Raw genomic sequence first — 23,933 nt, 5'->3', positions numbered from 1 at the left:
CTGGTGCTGCTGGCAGTTTCCATGTCTGAAATGAGAGGAGTCAAAAGATCCAGAAGGACGAGGGCAGATCTTCTTGTTGCATCATTTTGATGGTGGCTGTATTGATGTACCAGCCTTTCTCCTGGGGATCACAGATTATCATCTGTTGCCAGTTCTTCACCCAGACTTAAAATGGCTGCATCTGTGGCAGGTTTCTTGGAAAGTCTTGGGTTTCTTCCTGTAGAGCACAACGTTGCTTAGGTCCAACCACCTTAAAAGTGTGAAGTAGTTGAGAAAAGACTGTTTCTCTTCTGTCCTATCTGGACGATTTTCACCTCCTGCTGCTGCTTTGACCAACATGGTGGTTGTCAGAGCAGCTGCTTTTTTGCTGGTGTAACTGCACTGTGTGGTTTCTGCATGTTGCTTGCCTCAGAAGACATCCTGTAGCTTGTCACTCCCTGTGTTCTTTCAGTACTTTAAGGCCAGCTTTGAAGGGCTTCAGTAGTAAAACGTTCAGCTGCTGTTTAGACATCATTCTTGTAGCTGCACTTAGCCCTCGTAGCGATCTTTGCATGAGGCTTTGTAGCAAGCACTTGATAAAAATTCACCTTCACTGTCTTGCCAGCACAAGAGGATGAACCCTCTGTCACAGCAATGTAAAAATATTACATCAGGAAATAAAAGATCCAGCATTCCAACAGGCATGGCCTCTGCCAGATAGGTAATCCCTAGTGCAGAGTTTCATGGCACCGTTATTGAAGGACCTGTCCACTCCTAATCACTTCCTTCATTGAGTGTTGAAGCATCTCTTCTCATTCTGGCATCCCCAGTCTGTGTTCTCTCATCCTTGGTATTTGCTCTTGATGATGAACTTGGAGAAGCAGCCAGGCCTTTCCCAGCTGTTCTGTGCCAGATGAGCTCTTCCAAGAGTCCTTCCTGCTCTGTATCCGTACCATCTTTGCTTGGTGTGGGAAGAGCCAGGGGGAATTTTTACCTTCATTTCCTTGACCAGGTCTGTTCTCACTGTCACTATGACAGTGTGTTAGCGTTTCTCACAGCTGTATTTGCCAGCTCCTTCAGCATTACAGTCTGTGGTTAGTAACCCACCCAGTGCTGCACTGCACAGGATGCAGGTAGTGCTTGGATTGTGTTTCTTATTTACTCCAGAATTGGTTTCAGCCTTTCTCTCACTATTTCTCCTTTGATCTTTATGGTGTATTTCTGGGAAAAGTCCAGTTGCAAATCTTCCTAATTAGAGTTGTAAAAACCTGTGTTATTTGGTGGATGGCTTTTATCCCCCTTAAACAATTGAAGGGGGGAGTGCTCACAGCACATCTAGAAGACATAAAGAACAATCTGCTGAAAATCTTGATACTTGTTATATCAAATACAGTTTCATCTCTGTGAAGTTCACATATCTGTAGGATTTTGGGTAACCTTCATCACACCATCTGCTGTGTATTGGTTAGGAAGGACTGTGGATTCTGCCTAGCATGTGATTCATGCTTTTGACAAACTTTTCTTTATGGACTAAGCGTTTTGTTCTGATTCCGAGTTTGGAAAGTGGAGCAGTAGGCTTGACTCTACTGGAAAGGTCATCCCTGTTAACTGTGGTGGTCAGTGATACTCAAGGATCTCCTCCTGTATAATACACCCAACAGTTCCTGGGGAGAAAAGACCGGGATAGGTTATAGATGTTCTCTTGGAGTCAATCCTGTGACTCCAGCTCATTACCACCTCTGTGGTATCTGAAGAAGGACGGGCTGTACTTCCCCGTTTCTTTGGTTCTTGTGGTGGTGAGGGATGAGCAGTCTCACCAGTTGCTGCTTGGAAGATTGTTCTGTGACCAGCTCTTTGAATTGATCCCAAGAGATCAATTCAGTCCTTGATCCAAGGGATCCCAAAGACCATGTAGCCCTTGTTCCTCTCTGGCACTGGAAGGGAAAAGCAGGGCAAGCACAGAGGGATGTTCTCACTATCCATCCCCTTCCTTCTCTAGGTCTGATGATACCTTTTCTGATGCTTAGTCTCCAAGAGTTTGGAGACCTTGTGCTTAGAGATCTTTGTGATTAATAACACAAGATGGGCATGGGCTCTTCTGGGAATACTGCTTTTTTAGGTTCATGTAATTTCATGTTATCAAAAACGTATGTAACAGTTGGACTTGCACTTACATGTGTGACTATGTAGAGGAATATTTCCTTTTCAAACTTGATCCTGCAGAGCTTCCACAAAGCCCAGTAAACCATTGTAAACCACAAACCAGCCTGTGTTGTACCTGAGGTTTGGAATTCATTTTATTCTGCTTATTATGGACCTACGGGTTTTGGACCTCCCAATGTGACCTTGCATAACCTTCAAAACCACCTATTTTTACCATAAAACGGTGAATTAAAATTCCCTAGTGTTCACATTGCAGTCGTGCTGGCACATCCCACTGGGCTCTTGCTTTCCTCTTTTGTTTCAGTGACACATTGTGGGTTAAATCGGAGCCAGCATTGTAAGAGATTTCTTTCCTTTTCTGTTCAGGGTTCTCAGACCCAGTTAATACTGGCTTGAGTTCAGAGAGGTTTTTAATATTAGCCAATTTGTTAACCCTTCTAAGCCACTCGTTTGATACAGAGCTTGTAGGTAAAAAAGAGAATGGTGATTTCAGCGTAAAGAGGATTTGTCAGAAGTGCCTACATGACCTGTAAAGATAAAACCCATTCACAGTTGGGATTTGGTCTCCTTTGGAATGGGCATGGGGAGAGCGCGCTACAATAGCTATTGCAACATAACTGAATAGTTTATCCACAATTACTTTGTGTTCTGGAAAAAGGCTCAATTTTATTCCATAATAACCAGTGCTCTTCCAAGAATGAAGAGTTATTCCAGAATACTATTTAATATGGAAGAGTGTTTTCAACAATAGCCCATTCTGCTATAGCTAAAGGAAGCTTCCCCATGTACGTATGCCCTGCGCTGCTGGATGCTTTGGAATATTGTGTTATTTGTGAGTAAAGCTCATCTTGCACAAAATCATGAGCAGATGCCTGAGAAGTTTAGAGTTTATTTTCTTGTTCAGTGGCACCCAACAAAGTTGAATTGTGTGATTGCAGGTACCGCTCCGGAGGAGGCAAGTGTCAAAATCAGCTGACTGTGAATGAGCTGAGGCTGTTTGTGAGGCAGCTGTATGCTCTACCCTGTGTCCTCAGTCAGACACCCTTATTGAAGGTAACCTGCATAATTGTAGGGGACGAACATGAGCGTTTGTCCTAGTGATGTATTTGCACTGTGTTAATCTGCTGTCTTACTGGTTGCTCCAAGAACGAAATCAATTGAACTGGCAGGTCTGGGTAACTTGTGCACAGGAGGTGTGTAAGAACGGAGCTCTCTGTCCTGCTGGTGTCCACGGTCACTAGGTTTTTATACTACATAAGGCAATCAAAGTGGTAATGCTGTCTGAAGTAATGCAAAGAAGCAGCAGGGTGACTTGTGTAACTCCAGACTAAAAGTTTGGGCTCAGTTAACCAGTGTCCTCTTAAGAGTGAAGCAGGGTTTGAGAATATTCAAAACTCCAAAGTGCCCTGAGTGACAGTTCTCCTGTTCAGATCACTTTGTTACTCAAGAACCAGCTTTCTCGTAGCCTTGTAAACAGATACCTCCTCATGCCATCAACCCATGTGCCAGGAAAAGCACAGATAGCCCTAAGACAAAGCTGCCAGCCAGGCTCCCCAAGAGCTTGTTCCAGCAGAGTACCTGCTGCTCAGGGTGAGTCAGACCACTTTGACTCCCACAACCAGCAGCCAGTGCTGGTTATTTGCTTGCCAGCTGGTCAGCCCTCAGCCAAATTGCAAATAAGTCAAGATTTGGTTTCAGAATTTGCCAAAATGTTGCATATTGTAAAGGAAAATAATCATGTGCAGCTCTAATTCCTGCCTTAAAGGAGAAGGGCTTTGCATATTTGTGACTCTGAGAAGCAGGAGATGCAGTGTCCAGCTCCCAGCCTGGCTCCTAAGTGTCTGCACAATGCTGAGAGACCAGTGTCGCTGAATCAGAATAGACCAGCTCAGCTTTATGATTGTTGCTTTGAAGCTTTATTGGGTCTGGAATGTGTGAATCAGATTTTATGTAATCCTATTTACAGTTATTTGTTTATAGCATTGTAACTCTGAAGTTATCTTCCTATTTAAAAAGCAGAAGTTCAGCAATGCCAGACATGCAAACAGTTCTTCTCCATCTGGCATTCTTGAACAGGGAAATATCAAAACACATATGGTCAGGGGATTCTTTTATACCATCCTCAACAGTCCTAAGTTATATGTAGTCATGCAAATTAGGGTGTTAATACAAATGTCAGTTCCTGGAGATCAGTTCACACTTTAATATATCTCTAAATAGGTTTTATTTCCATTATGGGTGAGATTGCCTGTTCTGGCAAACAACCTTCTTGGCAGTATACCAAGACATCAGCTATGAAGGAAGAACTTGCTCCTGGAATAGCATTTCAGGCAGTACTAGGAGCACTGGGCAGGATGGCTAGGTACAGAATAACTCCAGCCTTTGCAGTGAGGTTACTCTGACTAGCTGTCCGTGATGCTGGGTGAAGTGCAAACACCCACAGAGGGACCTTTTAGGGGTAACTGGCTGTTAAATGTATGCAGAGAGAGCAGGTGTTGCACTGCATGAAACAGTGAAATGCCTGTGGCTTACTGGGACTTGGTGCAGCTCAAAAACCTTAACAGTACAGCAGAAATGAGCCCCAGAAGCTCCGTGTGCTCCCCAGCATTTTTCAAAGCCTTCTTAACCTTAACCTTGCTGTTCTTCAGCCTCCTTAATCGTTGCAGAACAAAGCCAGAAAAAGCACTAATGGAACATTTAAAATGTCCCTTTGGATCCTTTTTATTCTTCTAAGACCTCTTTGACACCTGTCTCTTGGTTCAGAAGGGGTTTAGAGTGGTATCCCCTTGTTCTGTGATCCTCAGGCTTGTAGACCCATTATGTATGAGGAGATGCTGATACGTGCACTGACACACTCTTTGTCATGATAACTTGGCAGTGGGGGCTTTTTTCTCTGATGTATTGTTGCATTTCTATATTTCAGGATCTTCTTGATCGTGTGGAAGCTTTTCAGCAGCAGAGCCAAAAACTCCTCTCTGAAGAGATGCCTAGTGCTGCAGACCTGCAGGAGCTGCTGGACGTCAGCTTTGACTTTGACGTTGACCTGCCCCAGCTGGCTGAACTGCGGATCCGCCTGGAGCAGGCACGCTGGCTGGAGGACGTGCAGCTCACTTCCTCAGACCACAGCTCTCTCACTCTAGATGATATGAGACGTCTCATAGACTCAGGTGTTGGACTTGCTCCCTACCCAGCAGTTGAGAAAGCGATGGCGAAGCTGCAGGAGCTGCTTACTGTGTCCGAACACTGGGATGACAAAGCCAGAAACCTGATAAAGGCCAGGTAGAGAGGCTAAATCTTTGTGTTTTGTAGCTCCAGGAGCTGTTTAAAGTGGAAATAGTTGGATTTGCTTTGAAGGGGCTCTCTTGTGTTCACCCAGTTCACAACATGAAGGCAAATCTTCTGCCATCCAAAAGGGGGAAAGGATGGAGGAGGGAGAGGAGTTGCCTGAGCAATTTTAGACATTGCTGTTTGTTCCTGGTGTTTGTGGTGCTCCACAATCATTGTGAGAATTCTCCATTTGACACCAGGAAGGGTTTTAAGACACCTCTTCGTTCCTTTCCACCTGCTTCCCTCCCCCAGCACTAGACTGGAGGATGCATGTCCAGATGGAGCTGGGATATATGCCACCAACTGGTAAAACTGCATGAGATGGACTATTTCTAACACTGAGGAGGTTTTTCCAGATGAACTGGTGCAGGGGGAAAGGAAACCAGCCAGATAGAACCTTAGTAAGGAGAATGGTTCTGCTCATTGCTTTGACCTTCTGATTTATAAAGTAAAATGGGGGAGAGCACAGTCCACGTCAAGCTTAGAAAGATGATATAAACTTGTGTGCAAGGTTTCTTCTCTGAGGATTCCTCACTTTTAATTTTACGTTTGAGAATTCCCTGCAGCCTCCCAGTTCTGAACACATTGGAGTGTTCTTACTCCTGGGTAATGCTGCTGTTTGAAATGGTAACTTCAGAGAGCTCAGAACTGGAGTAAGTTTGGGATTAACCTCCAGATTGGAGGTGCAGTTGTGTTTGTGCCTTTCTAAGATAGCAGAATCCAATTGTGAAGTCCAGAAAAGCCATCTTTGGGCAGGATCTCTTGGCTGATACTGGTTTTAAGGTTCAGTGTGCATTTGAGGATCCAAGGTTCTTATCAGTCAAAAGTGACTAAATGTTAAATCCTCCTTAAGCCCACATGTGTGAGTAGGAGTCTATAGCAGACACATGTACATTTCCAGAAGCCCACCTTCGTTACTAATGCTCTGGTGATACAGGCTGCACCTCCAGTACTGACATAACATCATTATCTGCTGTAACCCTCGGGCTTTAATAAACCAGATGAGCAGACCCCCCCTACTCGTGTTGCAGTGTTTGACACTGAGCTGTGTTCTTTACGTAGACCCCGGCAGTCACTGAGCACTCTCGTAGCAGCAGTGAAGGAGATAGAGGAGATCCCAGCCTATCTCCCCAGCGGTGTCGCACTGAAAGACGCAGTGCAGAAGGCCAAAGACTGGCTGCAGGAAGTGGAAGCTCTGCAGGTACGTAAGCTCCGTCACCCCTGCTCAGCACCATCATGGGTGTTTTGGTGCTTCAGGATCACACTGAAGTAAGAATGCTTCATCTTGTTGCCTTAGACATGGTGTACTTATGCTCTGGGTGCTCTTGGTTTTACTTCCTGGAGCTGTTTCGTATTCCTTCACCTTTGCAATTAACCGGGTGCAATAAAATCTATAAAGGAGCTATTACAAAAAATCTAAAGTTAAAAAGATGTTACAGAACTTTACCTTAAGGTAAGTTTTGCTTCATTGCATTTTAACAGTTACCTGGTACTCAGATTTCCGTGTGCCATTGGTTCTAAGATTGTGCATCTTGCTGCACTCCTGTAACACGCACTATGGAGTGGGTGACCCAGTCAAAGTTCTGCTTGCTGACTCCTGAAGAAACAAATCTCCTAAGATCTTTAAAGGTCACCTGTAATATTTTCTCACATCCTTCATTTGCCTGACTAAAGCAGGAACTTCTGACCTGATGGCACAAGGATATTAGTAATTACTGGTGGTGGAATCACTTCTTCTGAGGCCCCATAGAATTCATTTGCCATTTCCACAGTGGTATCGTTAGTGCTATTATCAGTGTCGTTATCAGCCAGCCTGAGATGGAGAGGTATTCCCTCATCTGTTAGCTATTAAGACAGACTCAAGGTTGTTTCTTGTTGTGTTCCCTTATGGTCAGCCTTTAATTTCATGGATTAAAATGCATGTAACTTTGCAGCAGCTCTGTCTGAATCTGGAGGTGGAAGCTGGCATCACTACTTTGAGTTTTGCTGCTGGAGATGCTGGGCTTGCTCTGGATGAATAGTTCTCGAGTCCCATGGCCCTGCCTATTGTAGAAATTGCCTCTCAGTGCTGCTTTACAGCTGGACTTCATGTGCCTGGGATGCCTGAGGCGTGGGCTGTGCAGTGAGTGAACAGTCACTTTCAGCCAGCACGCTGGGTACTTGGGATGGTGCATTGCTGGTGGCAGGGCAGGGACTGGGCTGGACTTGCCTTCAGGGTCTGCTTCAGAATGGTTTTGATTTTCTGCTGTGAATGCAGATTGTTAGTTTGGAGTCTGCTTATGTTGGTTATGTCACTGGTCTCATTTGTTTATTTAAACTGTCAGTTGGTTGAGGGTATTCTCCCTCTCCAAGGGTTTTAGTAGTAGTGTCTGTGTAATTAATGACTGCAGCATGAGAAGCACAAGTGTTGGAACAGCTCTGGAAGTGACTGAAGTGGCTTAGCAGTAGATTTGATTTTTCAAGCTCTACCTTCAGGTAATCTAGACGACTTGCTGTGATTTGTGGAATGTCTTTGATGCATCCAGCGTTTCTTACTATGTAATCTGGCAGGTTGGAGGACGTGTGCCTGTGCTGGACACACTAGCAGAGCTTGTCACGAGAGGTCGATCCATTCCAGTGCATCTGGACTACCTGCCAAGGCTGGAGTCCTTGGTGTCAGAAGTTCAAGCGTGGAAGGAGTGTGCAGCTAACACATTCCTGTGCGAGAACTCCCCTTACTCTCTTTTGGAGGTAAGAGATCTCACCGTTCCCAGCACAGCTGCAGCACGTCAGTTAGGGTTACAGCATTAACTCCTGAAGTAGCAATAAATAGCAAGTATACTTGCAGAACTGTTTTAGGATTATATTGCTGAACATAATTTTTATTAGATTAACATGATCATTAAAAGTATAGGTCAAACTTGTAAAATGCTGAAGGTTTAGCCAAACTTCCTCTATTCTTTCTAATCCATGGCTAAAGAGCATGCTGTGCCATAGCCTGACATTTCAAATGTGGCTATGGGAATATTAATGTACTCATGGCACTGAAGTTACTTCAGTGCAGGCACTGGAGCACAGGTTCACTTTGTCCACCTTGGGTTTGGCTGTGATAAGGGTGAGGCTGTAGCTGCTGCCCTTCTGAAGCTCTTGTTGTGTGTGTTCTTGGGCAGTCCACCCTCACCTATGCTGAGCCCCTCTTAAGACCCCCAGCCCTCCTGTCTGTTGATACAGATGGGAATGCAGGGCAGCCCCTGGAATACTCTATTTCAGGGCTTGCAGTTTAAATGGCACAGAGGCTGTCCATGTATCAGCTGTCTGTACATATCAGCAATCCAAATGAAACACGCAGGTGTTTCCTCCCATTCAATAAAACTGTGTTTTTAACCTTCCAGCTCTCCCCAATTTCCATATAACTTCATTCTAGTCCCCTGAGTCTTTGATGGAAAAAACTGCAGGAATCCCTGTTGTAAGCACTCATTCATGGCTGTGCTAGGGCGGGACGAACGCATTACGAACACGGCAGGGAACACTGCTTTTCTGTCCCTCAGGTGCTGTGTCCCCGCTGTGACATTGGCATGCTGAATCTGAAAAGAAAGCAGAAGAAGTTGAAGGAGCCGGTGCCAGGTGGAAAGAAGAAAAGCACCAAGCTGGAGACTCTGAGTGACTTGGAAAGAGCGCTCTCCGAGAGCAAAGACACCGCATCTGCGGTACGTGGCCCAGGGCTGCTTTGAACTGCAGTTTCTTCTGAGTTCCCTGAATCCTTGTTGAGATCTGTTCTCACCCTCCCTACCAAAACCTTATTAAAGATAGGATAGGGCTTTCCCAAGTCTGATCCTTTCACAGTAACCCTACACCATCTATAATTAGAACAAACACCGTAATTAGAGAAAAGCTCATGCATGGTGAAGTCAGGAAAATACTAGTTCCGGATGTAGGTGAAGTGCTTCATCCCAAAAGCCCTATTTCAGAGCCTCCACCATGGTCAGATTAAACAGTGTCCCATGGTTAATGAGGAGCAGCAGACCGATTTGGTAGGGTTTGAATTTAGTTGTCCCTTCAGGTATGGGACATTCAAGTTTTAATCTGTTGGCAGCTAGATTTGCAGATGCCTGAGAAAAAGGCTCAGGGTGAGGCACTGGAATGGGTTGCCCAGGGAGGTTGTGAATGCTCCATCCCTGGCAGTGTTCAAGGCCAGGTTGGACAGAGCCTTGGGTGCCATGGTTTAGTGTGAGGTGTCCCTGCCCATGGCAGGGGGTTTGGAACTGGATGATCTTAAGGTCCTTTCCAGCCCAAACTATGATTCTATGACTGGGTGTAGGAAGGGCAGCACACCTCAGTTTCATTTAGTGTTTCCAAACTCCCAAGGGAGTACGTAGGTTAGGGTAAGGCCCTGTGCACATGACAGTGTGTACAAAGAGGGGGTACCAGAGGTGAATTTGTGTTTCTGAAAACTGCCCAGATACGTTTTACAAGTACACAGAGTTAGGCTGTACACTTGAGACGTGTCCATCCAGAAGTACCTGCAAGCCAAACCTGCACTTGTTTCAGAATGCAGGCTGCTTTAATGAAAGTGATGTGGTTGTAGTACCAAACATGACAGGTTTGGACCAGAGAGGAAGGGAGTTAGGAGGTTGTTTTTTTTTGCAAAGGAATAAGCTTTATATCTCTGGGCCTTATGAGAAAATGGAAGGAAACTGAAGTGGTGTTGCACATCCTCATAAGTGCTTCACTTTGAACATTCCAAGGTTGAAGGCATATGGGGGTGAGGAGCTTCTTAACTCCTCGCTGGTGTATCTGACAAGCGTGGCTGTGCGGAGTCACCCCGTTTCTAATGAGTGATGTTCCTTTCGAGCTGACATCCCTTTCTTTGGACTCCCTTTTAGATGGCCACGCTTGGGGAAGCCCGGTTGAAGGAGATGGAAGCGTTGCGTTCTCTGCGAGCAGCGAACGAAGGGAAGGTGCTGTCCAGTGAAGAGGACACGGAACTGAAAGTGTGTCTGTGCCAGAAGGAGCCCGCTGCTCCCATGATCCAGTGTGAACTCTGCCGAGGGTTCTTCCACACCAGCTGCGTTTCGGTGCCCAACGTTTCGCAGGGACCTCGCGTGTGGCTCTGCCCACACTGTCACCGATCAGAAAAGCCACCTTTAGAAAAGATCTTGCCCTTGCTGGCCTCCCTGCAGCGCATCCGCGTGAGGCTTCCTGAGGGGGATGCTTTGCGGTACATGATCGAGAGAACTGTGAACTGGCAGCACAGAGCACAACAAATGTTGTATTCAGGGAATCTAAAACATATACAAGACAAAGTTGGCTCAGGATTATTGTACACCAGATGGCAAGCCACGTCAGGCCAATTGCCAGAGACAAACAAGGTGAGGCTGAGGTGCTGGTGGGGTTCCTGGCGGTGGGTGATGTGTGGTCAGCAGAAACGGTCCGTAGTAGCTCTCTGGGTTTTGGTTCATTGTGTTTGCATGCAAATACCACCAGAGCAGACTGCTCATGTGTTGCTTTACAGATTAAGGAGTTCTGGTTCTGCCTTGGCGTTTATCCAGGACATGTGTGTCCTCCAGCAACAGCTTCATGTTTTCCTTCTGCTGGAGTCCTGGGGACAATTACTCCTAACAAGCCCATTTTCCCTTCTCCTCCTCCCAACTCCTGTGCTCTGATGTGATGCTGTTAACGACAAGAGTTGCTGAAGCTATTGTTCCTAGAGTGCTTAGTATTCAATTAGTCTTTATATTCTGTTCTTACAAGTATTTAAATGTAGTTTCAAGTGTTGAGAAATAGTAACAGAGGCCCAGACTGCCCACAGTGTTACCAGCATGGCTCTCAGATGAGCTTGTTTTCAACAGGGTGCCTTCATTCATTACTGCTGCTCCTCCTTATCACTTACACTAGGACTCCTGAGCTGAATATAGAATCACAGAATGGTTTGGGTTGGAAAGGACCTTAAGATCATCCAGTGTCACCCTCCTGCCATAAGCAGGGGCACCACACACTAAACCATGTCACCCAAGCCTCCATCCAGTCTGGCTTGAACACTGCCAGGGATGGAGCATTCACAGCTTCCATGGGCAGCCCAGTCCAGTGCCTCACCACCCTCACAGTAAAGAACTTCCTCCTTAGATCCAACCTAAACTTCCCCTGTTTCAGTTTGAACCCGTTACCCCTTGTTCTGTCGCTACAGTCCCTGATGAAGAGTCCCTCCCCAGCATCCTTGTAGCCCTCTTCAGATACTGGAAGCTTCTCTGAGGTCTCCACACAGCTTCTCTTCTCCAGGCTGAACAGCCCCAGTGTTCTCAGCCTGGCTCCATACAGGAGCTGCTCCAGCCCCTGAGCATCCTCGTGGCCTCCTCTGGACTTGTTCCAACAGTTCCATGTCCTTTTTGTGTTGAGGACACCAGAACTGCACACAGTGCTCCAAGTGAAGTCTCACGAGAGTAGAGTAGAGGGGCAGGATCACCTCCTTGAACCTGCTGCTCACGCTTATTTTGATGCAGCCCAGGACATGGTTGGTTGTTGGGCTCAAGTGCATACTGAAGCCAGCTCATGTTCATTTTCTCATCCACCAACACCCCCAAGTCCTTCTCCTCAGGCTGCTCTCAATCTCTTCTCTGCCCAACCTGTAGCTGTGCCTGGGATTGCCCTGATCCAGGTGTAGGACCTTGTACTTGCCTTGATTGAACTTCATGAGGTTGGCATTGGCCACCTCTCAAGTGTGTCCAGGTCCCTCTGGATCCCATCCCTTCCCTCCAGCGGATCAGCTGAACCACACAGCTTGGTGTCATCACAGACCTGCTGAGGGTGCATCAATCCCACTGCCCATGTCACCGACAAAGATGTTGAACAGGATGGGTCCCAACACTGAGCCCTGAGGGACACCACTCATTACCCATCTCCAGCTGGACATTGAGCCATTGACCACAACTCTTTGCATGCAGTCATCCAGCCAGTTCTTCATCCACTCAGTGGCCCAGCCATCAAATTGATGTCTCTCCAATTTAGAGACAAGGCTGTCGTGTGGGACAGCATTACATTCTTTGCACAAGTCCAGGTAGATGACATCAGCTGTTCTGCCCCATCCATCAGTTCTGCTGATGGATATTCTGCTGTTAACTTGAGTTAAGCTCAGCAGTTTCAGGTGTGGACATGAGGGAGATAATAAATGCAGAAAAAATCTGAAAGTGCAGCATAAAGAGCATCAACCACCCCAAAATGAAATGCACTCTTTTGCTTTTCCTCTAAACACCTTTATTTTGCTCCTCCAACCCTGTCACAATCAGTGTGTTTATGTTTTCATACTCGGTTTGTTAGACCATAAAATGTGCCACATGTGCTTGAGAGGTTTTGTAGCTGCTTCTTGAGTAACTCAGCCCTAGCAAGGTGCTGGTGTTGCCCAGATTGCTCAAGTAGGCAAGCCTGGGTTTAGAAATTCAACCCCATGTGTAGGCATCTGAAGAGGATTTCTCTGATCATTTGTTTGAAAGTGTCATTTTACTGGACCAGCCAGTATAGCTGCAAAAACCTGGGTGAGATTTGGGCATAGAAGTTGATGTTTGGGCTAGAAATGGCAACAGGAAGCTTAGTTTTATTATCACAGCGCTTGCAGCTCAGTGTGGTACCATGAGGTTCCTCTGACCTGAAAGTACCCCAACAATTTTGGGTGGGCTGGAGCTCAAGTCAAGAAACCTCCTTAGTGAAGGGAGCTCTCATAGCGCTGGTTTGGGTCCTTCTCCCTGGAGCCAGCAGCGCTGAGGTCAGAGGTGACCTCAAGCCATCAGCACGGGCATTGAGCTAAAGCTTTGGTCCCAATGGATTTGAGGTGGGGTTTTGGTGACTGCAGTGTCTCAGCATTGCAGTCCTGAACTCTTAGCTGGGGTTTTGAACACTGCTTCCCCCAGGGAAGCTTGTAGCAGTAACCACTGGAGTTGGGCTGCTTTGGCATTGGCCAAAGTGAAGAATGGGGAACATTCAGATGAGCTGGAAAACTTCACTTGCAAAACAGCTGCAGGGATTGGTGAGAGCTGGAGTCTGAGCCTGCATTAGGGAGATAGGCGATAGTTTGGAAGGCTTTTGTTGGATGCCTTTCTGTTACTCCCAAGGCCAAACATGACCCTTGCTGCCTTGCGTAAGCCAGAGCATGCTTTGCCTTTGGCACGTCTTGTGTGTGTGCTGAGGTGAGGAGTGTTGTCTCTGCTCCACAGGCTGGCTGTGCTCTGATGGAGCCTGTGGCTGCTGCATGCATGGGGCCCGGTTCTGATCTCTGCAGAAATTACAGTTCACAGCTAAGAGTTCTGGCAAGAGTTTCCTTTGCCTGTTTCCAGGTGTCGGAGGAAGGGGTTGGGTGGATTAGATTGAACGGTTTCCAGGAGTACAAGATGTAAGCAATTGAAGAAACAAGGATTGAGTCTGCTGCAGCTATTGGACACTCTCAGAACTACACCTTTAGTGAAACTGTATGGTTTGTTTTGTTTTCTAGGTTTCCCAGACAATTGGAGCAATGTCATTCTCCATGCCTCATGACTGGGATAACAGAACCATCTATTTACATTCTCCATTTTCGACAGGACAGCACTGCATCCCACTTCATGGTTTGTAATCTTCACTTTGATTTTGCTTCTTTCTCCCTTTTCCCCCTTTTGTTCCTCACTGTGCTTGGTGGAGGAGAGAGGGTGACCTGGTCAGTTGAAGATGGCCACAGGTGGGGAAGGCAGAGGGTAGAGATCCTGAAGTTGTAGGAGATGGATGGGAATGACATAGGGAAGTGGTGCTGGAGTAGTTAATCCATAGGACACGAGCCCACATACGTTTTGCTGCAGCACAACAGGCACAGAGTCAGAGACGAGCTTTCTTGGCTGGCGCTGTGCTCCAGGTGACCCCGCTGCAGGCTCTGCATGCTTCCCTGCTCAGACTTGGTGTTTATGGGACTGCCACAGACATGCTGTAAATTGCATCATTTTACAACTGTAAAAGAAGTTGTTTTTTCATTTCTTTCCTTCTAATGCATAATGCTGTGGGGACAAAGGTCTGGTGTTCACATCTTCAAGACTCAGTGCAGTTTAATCCATATTAATACTACACAAGACACTTCAATGTTAGAGTTAAAATCAAGCCAGGCAGTGCTTTGTACCACCAGGTTGGTTTTCAGGCCATATTTGAGTTGTAGTGAATACTCTATTCAAAAGCTGTGACTATTCCAAAAGCCCAGTATTGGAGGCCGCAGCAGCAGTGGATGGGGACTGTGCAGCAGGACTCTGTTTCCAGGCTCATCCTCTCAGCTTCCCTTCCTCTCCTCTCCCGGCTCCACTTACAGACTTCACCCAGTTTGTTCATCTTACTATTGTTATGTAGTGAGGGGATCATCACGCTGCTTGTAGCTTCAGAAGCAGCCAAAATTGCCAAGAATGATGGCAATTGCTTATCCAGCAAGAAATGCAAATGTGGAAGGGTGCTGAACCTCAGTGCAATAACTTCTGAGTGAGCCTTCCTCTTTCTTTTCAACCTGCTGTTGAAATTGAGCGGTGAAGAGGGAACAGAGAAGAGTTCATAGCGTTGCAGATTTAAGTCTTTCACAGTTGCTGTGGGTTTCTTTTTAATGTGCTACCAGGGAAGGGTTTTCATTCTCTGTGCAGTTCTCATCAGGGCTGACACTGAGGAATTCCTTTTCTCCTCTGCCTGTCTTTCATCACAGTCATTAGCACAGAGCTGGACGAGCTCATGATGGAAGCCCAGCTGCTACAGGTTTCCCTGCCCGAAATACAGGAGCTGTACCAGATCCTCTTCACAAAGCAAAGCCCTGCTTTGCAAACAGAGCAGAGGTCACCCGCTGGAGCGCCGAGTGAAAAGGCAAGTGCCTGACCAGAGCAGTGAGCTTGGGTCACGGTGGAGTAGAGGCTCTGCCTGCACCCAAGAGCTTTACAAGGAGGTTTGTGTGTGTGGCTCTGCTTCCAGGAAAATCCATCTCTCCTAATTTGAGTCTTGCCCTGGGCTGAGGCTTTCTGAGAGCGCTGCCTCTGAAGCAGTGGACTCGGAGGCAGGAAATGAGGATCCTTTGTTCTCTACATTCTGTCCGTGGGATGTGTGACCCCTTCCCTTGCTCCCCTCACACTGCCCTTCTGCTGAAATGTCAGCACTCTGTCCAATGCTGTACTTTCACTTAAGCCTATTGCTAAAAGCAGGGTGTGGAATAACGGGATGATGAGTGCTAGCTGCATTCTTACAAAGGTGCCAAAATATCTTCCCAATAGAATGATTGTTGCCGAGGCAAAAAGGATGGAATGAGTTACATGGAGAGAAAACTAAAGCGTCGCTTGGAGAGAGAGAGCTTCTGCGATGGGAAGAGAGCAAGAGTAAAAAAGATGAGAACACCCAAAAAGAAGAAGCTGAAACTGAATCACTCAAAGGATCTTGGCACTAACAAACTGGAGAGGGAGCGGGAGCGTCTCCTGGAGATGCAGCGCTCTGCTGAGAGCCACTTGCTTCCCTCAGACATGTCGTTCTCTGAGCAGGAGGACTCTGAGGATGAGGATGCCATCTGCCCTGCTGTGAATTGCCTCCAGCCTGAGGGAGATGAGGTCAGTAGAGCAGATCCGCTGCGGGGCTCTGAGTGCTGGGATCTAGGGCCTTCATCTGCCCAAACACAAGTTGCAGAGTGAGCACAAGGCACTCGGTAACCCAGAGGCAGCATCTGAGGCATCAAGAGCGGCTGTGTGGCTGCCGTGGGGGAGGCAGGTGGACACCAAAACATCTGCATGGAATTGGAAGGAGGAGGTGGGGCTGTGCAGACACCCCATTCATCTCTGCTCTTGGAACAGGGATGCAGATTGGCTTTGTGGATGGGGCAGTGCCTTGGAGCTCTGCACAGTCCATCCCTATGGGGAAAGGGAGAAGAGGGGCACCCCCGATACCTGGGAGGGCTGTGGTGGTGTTGCCATCCATAATCTTGCAATAGGTAGGAAAGCAACAGGAGGGATGAGAGAAGTGCGCCCTTCTCTCAGCTTCAGAGGAGCTGGACTGCAGGAGTCCAGATAACAGTGAACACAATTGAATACCCAGCAGCAGGCAGTTGTACAATGGGACATTTCTGCTCCCATACATGATAGATGAGGAGCCCAGGAATGACTGATGAGCACTGTGTGTGTTTGCCTGGTCCTGCTCTGAACCCTGGTGTGTCTGTTCCTCTCAGGTGGATTGGGTCCAGTGCGACGGCAGCTGCAACCAGTGGTTCCACCAGGTCTGTGTGGGCATCTCTCCCGAAATGGCCGAGAAGGAGGACTACATCTGCGCCAGCTGCACTGGCAAGGACTCTCCCTATCGGAAATAAAACTGCCCATAACCCGTTCAGGACTTGAGTAAAGAAGGTTTTTCAGAGTTTTCCAATAAAGCCACAGGGGCTGGTTTAAAAGCCAGATTGCAAATGGTGCTAATTCTATCCTTATGGGATCATTTTCCAGAACTCAAACCAATTTTTGACACTTTTGTATTTTCCCTTGAGCTGTTTGTGGTTGTTGAGGTTCGAGATGCTGACTGTTTAGCAGGGGTTTCCACCGATTTGGAAGGCATTTGAAACACGCACCTTTTCTTGTACAGCATTAAATTACCTCTCTGGGATTTACCGGCGTATTTAATTCAGCTTGGTTTAGGTGCAAAAAAAGCCCTGCACCATGAATTTTCCAATAAATCCTCTTGTGAGGAAATCCCTGTTTACTCTGTTAACTCTTTGGAGACTTTAGTTTGGTTTTGGTTTTTTTTCCACTTTGTTTTTTGTAGATTAGGTTTATTTATCTGAGCAATAACTTCTATGTCTGGTTTCAGTGACTGGAATGATTCTGAACAGCGTGTCGCTTCTAGCATTGGTTGGTGTACAGAAAGCAAATGTTAGATCCTAGTGTCACTGATGGCCTGGTGATGTAGAAGACGGGACAGGAAGAAAAAAAAAGGTCTGTAAAGTAATTGCCACAGCTGTATTTTGGCTTTCTCCTTTTTTGGGTAGCTTGTATCAAATGTTGCAGTTTATATTGTGGAATAAACCCCTGGTTATGTTATAAAATTAAAGGTTGGTGTTTTTAGAGAGCTTGAAATGCAGTTTCATTTCCCTCTGGCTCTGTATGATTGCATTGATAGTTTCACTGGAGAAATCCATTTTAAGAACAGAAACAGAACAGGGATACAGGGATATTCTCTTACCTTACTCATGTACTCAGGCTGGGAAGGGGAAGACTGATCTAAGTGTTGTTCACACCAAAAAGAAGGAAAACCTTTATCATCAAGTCTTGCAAAAGCTTCTCCAAAACAGAAATGAGTTGTAGGTTGGGTGATTAAATGATTGAATACAAAGGATTTGTGATCTGGCAGGGACAGGAATGGGGAACTTGTGCAAGATGCAAAGGTGTGGGACTGCTCCTTCTGCCAGGCTTGTGTGTGTGGTCCACAGAGCACCCTGCCTGGCCCAAGGGCAGATCCCTTGCAGCTGCTTCTGCTTTCATTGAGGCTAAAAACGTGAGGAATAAGGCAACTTCTGGACTGGTTGTGATTGTGTCAAAGACTGTTGAGGGACCTTGGCTTGGTGGGTAATGGGGGGCAGTGAGGGCAATGGCAGCAGCACTGCTCTGAGGGGACCAGTTGAGGAGCTGTGGTTTGTTTAAGCCCACAGGGAGCCCATGTGGGGCTGCTCCCAAATCCTTTGGGGAGCAATTGCTAACGTGAGACCTGGCTGTTGCTGTGTTGCAAGGGGCCTCAGTGGCAGTGGGGTGGCTCCTGGCCTGCCAGAGGTTCAACTTGTGGAGCTCTGGGAGATGCCATCCTGTCCTCTGGTCTCGGTGCTCCGGCCGTTGTGCAGCAGGAAGGTTGGAAGTGGTCACTGCTGTGATCCACAGCAGCAGCTGGGGATCCGTGTGGATCCGCAGCGTGGGCTGGATCTCTGCAGGAGGCTGCTCCTGGAGGTGGGAAAGAGGTTTTTAGGCAGTTGGGTCAGCGCTTGCTGGATGAAGGCGGCAGGAGTGGTGCTGGTTTTCTTCACACTCGTGCCCCCTAATCTGCCATCCACCTGCTCTGCTTGCACACAGTTAATGCACATGCAGGGTTTCCTTTCCACAGGCAGAGGCTGGGATTACAGATTCCGTGTGATCAGTGGTCAGCGAGCAGCCACCAGCAGAGAAAAGGGGAATGGAGAAATGAGAGTGCCAAAGGCTTGGTATAAACTTTAACGCAGGGCTTCCCTTGCCCCGCACCTTCTGTGCTTTTGGAGTGAGAAGGGAGGAAGGAAATCCTGTTCTCGGATTAAAGTGAGTTCCAGGTACAGAACAGGGTGTGATGGTGGAGGGATGACCCCTCAGTCACTAATAACTTCACATGCAGTTGAAATTTGGGTATAGAAACAATAGATGGGGGGGGGGGAGGATGCTCCTTTTACAGCCCTGCAGTCACATTTGCATGTTAAATGGCACATAGAGGGGGAAATGAGACTGAAACTGTCATCTTTGTACATTGTGGGACTCGGCAAGGCCGTTGTTAGCCTGACCCGAGGACGGGGTGCGGGGTGGCGGATACTGACTCCATACCCAGTGCAGTAACAAACGCCCTTACCCCGGGGATGCATTCTGGGTGCTGAGAGGAAGGGCTGCTGAAAGATGGTTGAAAAGAAACAGTGCTATGTCCTGAATGAAGAGGTGCTGGGGTTTGGTTGGTAGCTAAAGGGGGCTACAAAGGGGATGGAGACTCCCTTTATACAAGAAGTCACATAGCAAAGATGTCCGGGGATGGGGCATTTGGGTTGCTCCAAATCCCGTCAAACCTGGCCTTGAACACTGCCAGGGATAGGGCAGCGTGGATCCTTCTTAAGATCCCATCTCAGTCTCCCCTCTGGCAGGTTAAAGCCATTCCCCTTGGCCTGTCCCTACATCCCTTGTCCCAAGCCCCTCTCCAGCTTTCCTGCAGCCCCTTCAGGCACTGGAGCTGCTCTCAGGTCTCCCCTTCAGGAGCCTTCTCTTCTCCAGGCTGCCCCAGCCCAGCTCTCTCAGCCTGGCTCCAGAGCAGAGCTGCTCCAGCCCTCGCAGCATCCCCATGGCCTCCTCTTGGAGGGGCAGGATCCCCTCCCTGCCCTGCTGCTCACGGTGGGGTTCAGGGCTCACTCGCACACCAGAGCCGGGCCATGGGGCGCTGCTGTCCACGCAGCCCGTGTCTGGGATCGCCCCGGCCCTTGCGCAGGGCTTTGCCTTTAGCGCTCCCGTCTCCGTCCCTCCCTCCGGTCGCCGCCATTTTCCCGTCCCGGCACCGGCGGTACCGCCGCGCCGTCAGGGGGCGCTGTGAGCGGCCCGCGGACGAGGGGGGGGGGGGAGCATTGGGCGGGGCGCTCGGCGTCGCTCGCGCATGCGTGCCCTGCGTTTGGCGCGCGCGGCGGCGGAGCGGAGCGGGGCCGGGGGGGGTCCATGGCGGGCGCGGCGGCGGCGGGAGGCGGAGGCGGCGGCGGAGGAGCGGGGGCCGCGGCGGGGCCGGGGCCGGTGGCGCAGGGGCTGAAGGAGGCGCTGGTGGAGACGCTGACGGGGATCCTGTGCCCGGTGCAGGCGGTGCGCGCCGCCGCCGAGGAGCAGGTGAAGGTGCTGGAGGTGACGGAGGGTGAGTGAGGGCCGCGCCGAGCGGAGCCAGGGCGGCGGTGTCCGGGTGGGGAGAGGCCGCCGCCGGGTTCCCCCCCTCCCACCTTTCCCGGTGCTGGCGCCTCGTGGCCGCGCGTTGGGCTCGGCCAAAACTTCCCGATGGAGCGGTCGGGCCAGGGGGGAGGCGGGGGAGCGGGGCCCTCCCGACCGCGGCCTGCGCTGCAGCAGCCCCGCCGGTGGGACCCCGGCAGGAGCCTCCTTCCAGGCGAGCCCGAGTCCTCAGCGCCGCTCGCAGCACGGTCGTGGGGACCCTGCCCGCCGCAGGGCCTGTCCCGCAGTGACCCCCTTGTGCTGCCCGTGTCCTGCGGGTCAGCATCGCTGCGCAGCGTGGTGAGGACGTGGCTGTGCCCCCGTCTTGTGTGGAAGGCCCAGGCTGGGGCTCCGTTGTTGTGGAGGGCTGGGATGGTGACCCGCCTAGGGCCGAGAAAGGACAGAGCTTGAAACGGCTGTAACCAGAGGGGAGACTGAGAGGAGCTCTTGGGCAGAAGCTTTTCCCTGTGAGGGTGCTGAGGCGCTGGCACAGGGTGCCCAGAGAAGCTGTGGCTGCCCCATCCCCAGCAGTGTTCAAGGCCAGGTTGGACACAGGGGCTTGGAGCAAGCTGCTCTATGGAAGGGGTCCCTGCCCGTGGCAGGGGTTGGAGCTGGAGGAGCTTTAAGGTCCCTTCCAACCCAAACCAGCCTGTGAGAAGTTTCTATGAAAGAGCAAGCACCTCAAGTTCAAGTAGAGTCTTTAATTCCATTACCAACACAGCCTTTTTCTGGTGGCAGTAAGCTAATTCATGCTCTTGCTGCTTTTTTTTCTGGGTGGAAGCTCCACTTAAAACCCCAGTGATGATAACGTTTTGTTTCACTTCATTCTGTGACCTACCCTAAAGGACTGGAATCTGTAGGAACCACTGGAAGATTGGTGGTGGTCGTTGTGATGGGAGCTGGGTGCTGCAGGGTGCAGCACTGCCACCCATGGCCCTGAGCTGTGCCCGTGGCAGCTCCATGGGTTGTTCAGGGATGCTCCTGCGAGTTCCGCCTGATGTTTGTCTGACAGAGCCATTCTGAAGGTGTTTCATGAAGTGCTTCAAAGTTTTCCTGCTCCTTAACTGTAGCTCAGAAATACCCTGAAGGAGGTTGATGTTAAAGGCAGGTGTAAGGGTGTGAGAGGGTCAGGAGCAGTGTTGGGATTGCCTTACTCTGGGAACACCACGGGGACAATGGGAAGCATAGTTTGATAAAAGGTTTGTGTGGTCCCTTAGGATGTGCTTGTAACACTCTCGGGTTAAGTCTTCTTTGATGCATTAGGAGGAAATATGCGTTGCCACCGCAGCTCTTGGGGCTTTCAGTGAGTGATTCCTGGCATTGCAGAGTCTGGAAGTGCTGTGAGGTTCCTTGACCCACAGCGCCTTTGCCTTGCAAAGCCACCGCAGTCAGCGTGTCTTCAGCAGCAAGTGTTTATCCCAAAGAGCCTGAATCCTACCACAGGAGATGAAGTCAAGGTTGTGCCATGCTTTGGGTAACAGGTTTTCAGGAAAGGATCTTGTTTGATGGCTTTAGTTGGTGGATGTCCCTGAAGTACCTTTGAGAGCCCAGGGATGCAGCAGAATTACATGTGATGGGCAACACTGGGGGCAAGAGGAATGAAGTAATCTATGCTTGTGTTTTCCACTAGTTAACAGATACCTTAAAGTCACCCACCACTGCTCTGTGGTTGCAGTTCCAGAAGCACACAGATCTGGTACCCGTGGCCTGGAGGAGGCTACAGAATACCTTTATCTGCAGTTTGCAAGTGACACCAGACTGGAGGGCAGGCAGTTGATGTCCTTGAGGGTAGGGCTGCATCTAGAGAGCCTTGCAAGGATGGACTGAGAGGAACCTCCTGAGATTCAGCAAGGACAGATACCAAACTGGGCACCTGGGATGGCAGAACCCAGCACAGGGATGTGGCTCAGGCACCACTGGGCTGGGGAGCAGCTTTGTGGCCTGGAAATCCGGGTGGCCAGTGAGCTGGACTGGGCCAGCAGCATGCCCTGGAGGCCACCTGCATCCTGGGCTGTGTGAGCAGGACCAGAGGCTGTGATCAGCCCTCTCTGGTCACTGCTTGTTTGACCACGTCTGGAATACTTGTGCAGGTTTGCTCCCACCCTCCCAGTACAGGAAAGGCAGCGACGAAGGGGAGAGAGTTCAGCAAAGGGCAGAAACATTGCAGCCCTCGACACTTGAGGAGCTGCTGGAGGAGAGGGGTTTTCCAGTGCGGAGACAAAGAGGGTTTTGGGGGTAGATCTGACAGCAGCTTCTGGTAGCTATGAGGAGGCTGTCAGGACACTGGGGGGTTGGAGAGGATGAAGGAAACCAGGCACAGACTGGAACAAGATGTTCAGGCTGGATATAAGGAGGAATTTTTCCCTGTCAGCAGAGCCAAGCTTTGGAGCAGATTGTTGTAGAAGCTGCGCTGTTCCCAGCCTTGAGGATCTCCAAAACCTGCTTAGAAAGTGCCCTGAGCAGCCTGGTTTGATGCTGCTGGTGCTGCTTTGCTCACAGGGTTGGATGGAGACCGCCTGTGGTCTCTTTCAGCTGGATTATTTAGCGCTGCTGTGATTCCTTCTCTCTTGTTCTGGTCAAGCAGCACGGGAGGAATAAGCCATATCCTGCTATGGAGAAACTTGCAGAAACCAAAAGGAGCTAAAGGAATATGGTGTTTGACAACACCTTGTCCCTGAGGTGAAGGTGTAGATCATGCGTGTCAGAAGTACTTTAGAGAAACACAAGATGTGTCATGAAGCAGTGTGAAGAAGATGCTAAAAGTGAGAGCAGTAGAAAAGAGCACAAATGTTGGCTCTTTTAATGAGAAGGAAATGGAGGTAGAGCAAAAGAAATGGAGGAAGAACTTCGTAAAGACATAAAAACTTGGGCTGCTTTCGCATGGGGCAGAAGCAGAACGTGTTTCAGAGGTGTTCATAGCCAGAGGTGACTGAAGTGTGCAAGGTACCTTCCAGGAGCTTCACTGAACTGGCCGCACTGCAGGGAGCACATCAGGTTACAGGATGGATCTCCAGGGGTTTTAAAGGGACTCACAGGTTAAATGACCTTGCTACAAACTGGGCTGTAAACTTGGTGCTTAAGGTCACTTAGATGAGTGGGACAGCTTTGGTGAGGGCTGTAAGGGGAGGAGAGGGTGAACCTTGAGGTTGGGGTTGTTACAGGTGAGTCAGGGCAGCTTCTGCTCTGCCTGCAGTAGTTATGTCAAGAGTTGGGATAAGGAGAGTACATGAGGTGGTTGTGGCACAGTGGATCTGTGTCTGACAAGAGTCCTGGGACTGCCAGACAGCTCTTAGAAAGTTCCCTTACTGAAACTCTGTGAAGAAAGGAAACTGCTGCAGACAGCTCCTGGATTAACTGGTTAAAAGCATGAAGACAAGGTACAGAGTGACCGGTTCTGTTTCATGCTGCAGGGGGAGAATCAAAAGTCCCACGTGTGAAGCCTGATTGCTCAGCACATCCATAAATGATGTGGAAAAGAGCAAATCAGAGCCTGGCCAGGGAGAATGGTGGCGACAGCTACAGAAGGATCTCACCAGAGCCAGTGGAGCATGCAGATGGGGGGTGTTTGTGTCAGCAAAGCAGTGCTGCGGGAGGAGGAGACACCTTAAAAAGCAAGGGGCTGGCCTAACTATTGTCACTGGGAGAAGGAATCCCATTGTCAGGGTGGAGAGTTTCCTGAGAACACCCATTCACTGCTCTGCCGTGCTCTGAAAGCCAAATGGACCGTTAAGGAGGGAGCAGAGAACAAAGCCCCACATCAATTCCTCATGCTTCTGCAGTGAAGCTGGCTTGCTGCTTTCTGGAGGG

The 23,933-nt window shown here is 49.1% G+C and overlaps 2 protein-coding genes across 3 annotated transcripts in view; both read left to right on the top strand.

The window, feature by feature from the left end:
- KDM5B (lysine demethylase 5B) overlaps positions 1 to 17,513 on the top strand; it is a 49,630-nt gene extending 32,117 nt beyond the window's left edge. The window contains exons 18-27 of one of the 2 annotated variants that reach the window (XM_062624939.1): positions 3,081 to 3,195; positions 5,066 to 5,421; positions 6,532 to 6,670; positions 8,020 to 8,199; positions 8,997 to 9,155; positions 10,332 to 10,817; positions 13,925 to 14,036; positions 15,137 to 15,291; positions 15,693 to 16,019; positions 16,631 to 17,513. In XM_062624939.1, the coding sequence (XP_062480923.1) occupies positions 3,081 to 3,195; positions 5,066 to 5,421; positions 6,532 to 6,670; positions 8,020 to 8,199; positions 8,997 to 9,155; positions 10,332 to 10,817; positions 13,925 to 14,036; positions 15,137 to 15,291; positions 15,693 to 16,019; positions 16,631 to 16,768 (2,167 nt within the window). In that variant the 3' untranslated portion in view covers positions 16,769 to 17,513. Of the gene's footprint in view, positions 1 to 3,080; positions 3,196 to 5,065; positions 5,422 to 6,531; positions 6,671 to 8,019; positions 8,200 to 8,996; positions 9,156 to 10,331; positions 10,818 to 13,924; positions 14,037 to 15,136; positions 15,507 to 15,692; positions 16,020 to 16,630 lie in introns of those variants that run through there. The other variant, XM_062624938.1, reaches the window with a different exon arrangement.
- A 2,358-nt stretch (positions 17,514 to 19,871) lies between these two features.
- The window catches only part of IPO9 (importin 9), a 29,248-nt gene continuing 25,186 nt past the window's right edge, over positions 19,872 to 23,933 (top strand). Inside the window, exon 1 of the mRNA XM_062624937.1 lies at positions 19,872 to 20,058. Coding sequence (XP_062480921.1) covers positions 19,872 to 20,058 — 187 coding nt within the window. The remainder of the gene's footprint in view (positions 20,059 to 23,933) is intronic.

Source organism: Pezoporus occidentalis, unplaced genomic scaffold (assembly GCF_034315485.1).
Source record: "Pezoporus occidentalis ecotype Australia unplaced genomic scaffold, CSIRO_AGI_Poc_V1 ctg274, whole genome shotgun sequence".
Taxonomy (NCBI): Eukaryota; Metazoa; Chordata; class Aves; order Psittaciformes; family Psittacidae; genus Pezoporus; species Pezoporus occidentalis.
Note: the sequence above shows the minus strand (reverse complement) of the source record. Positions and strands in the feature narration are given on the sequence as shown.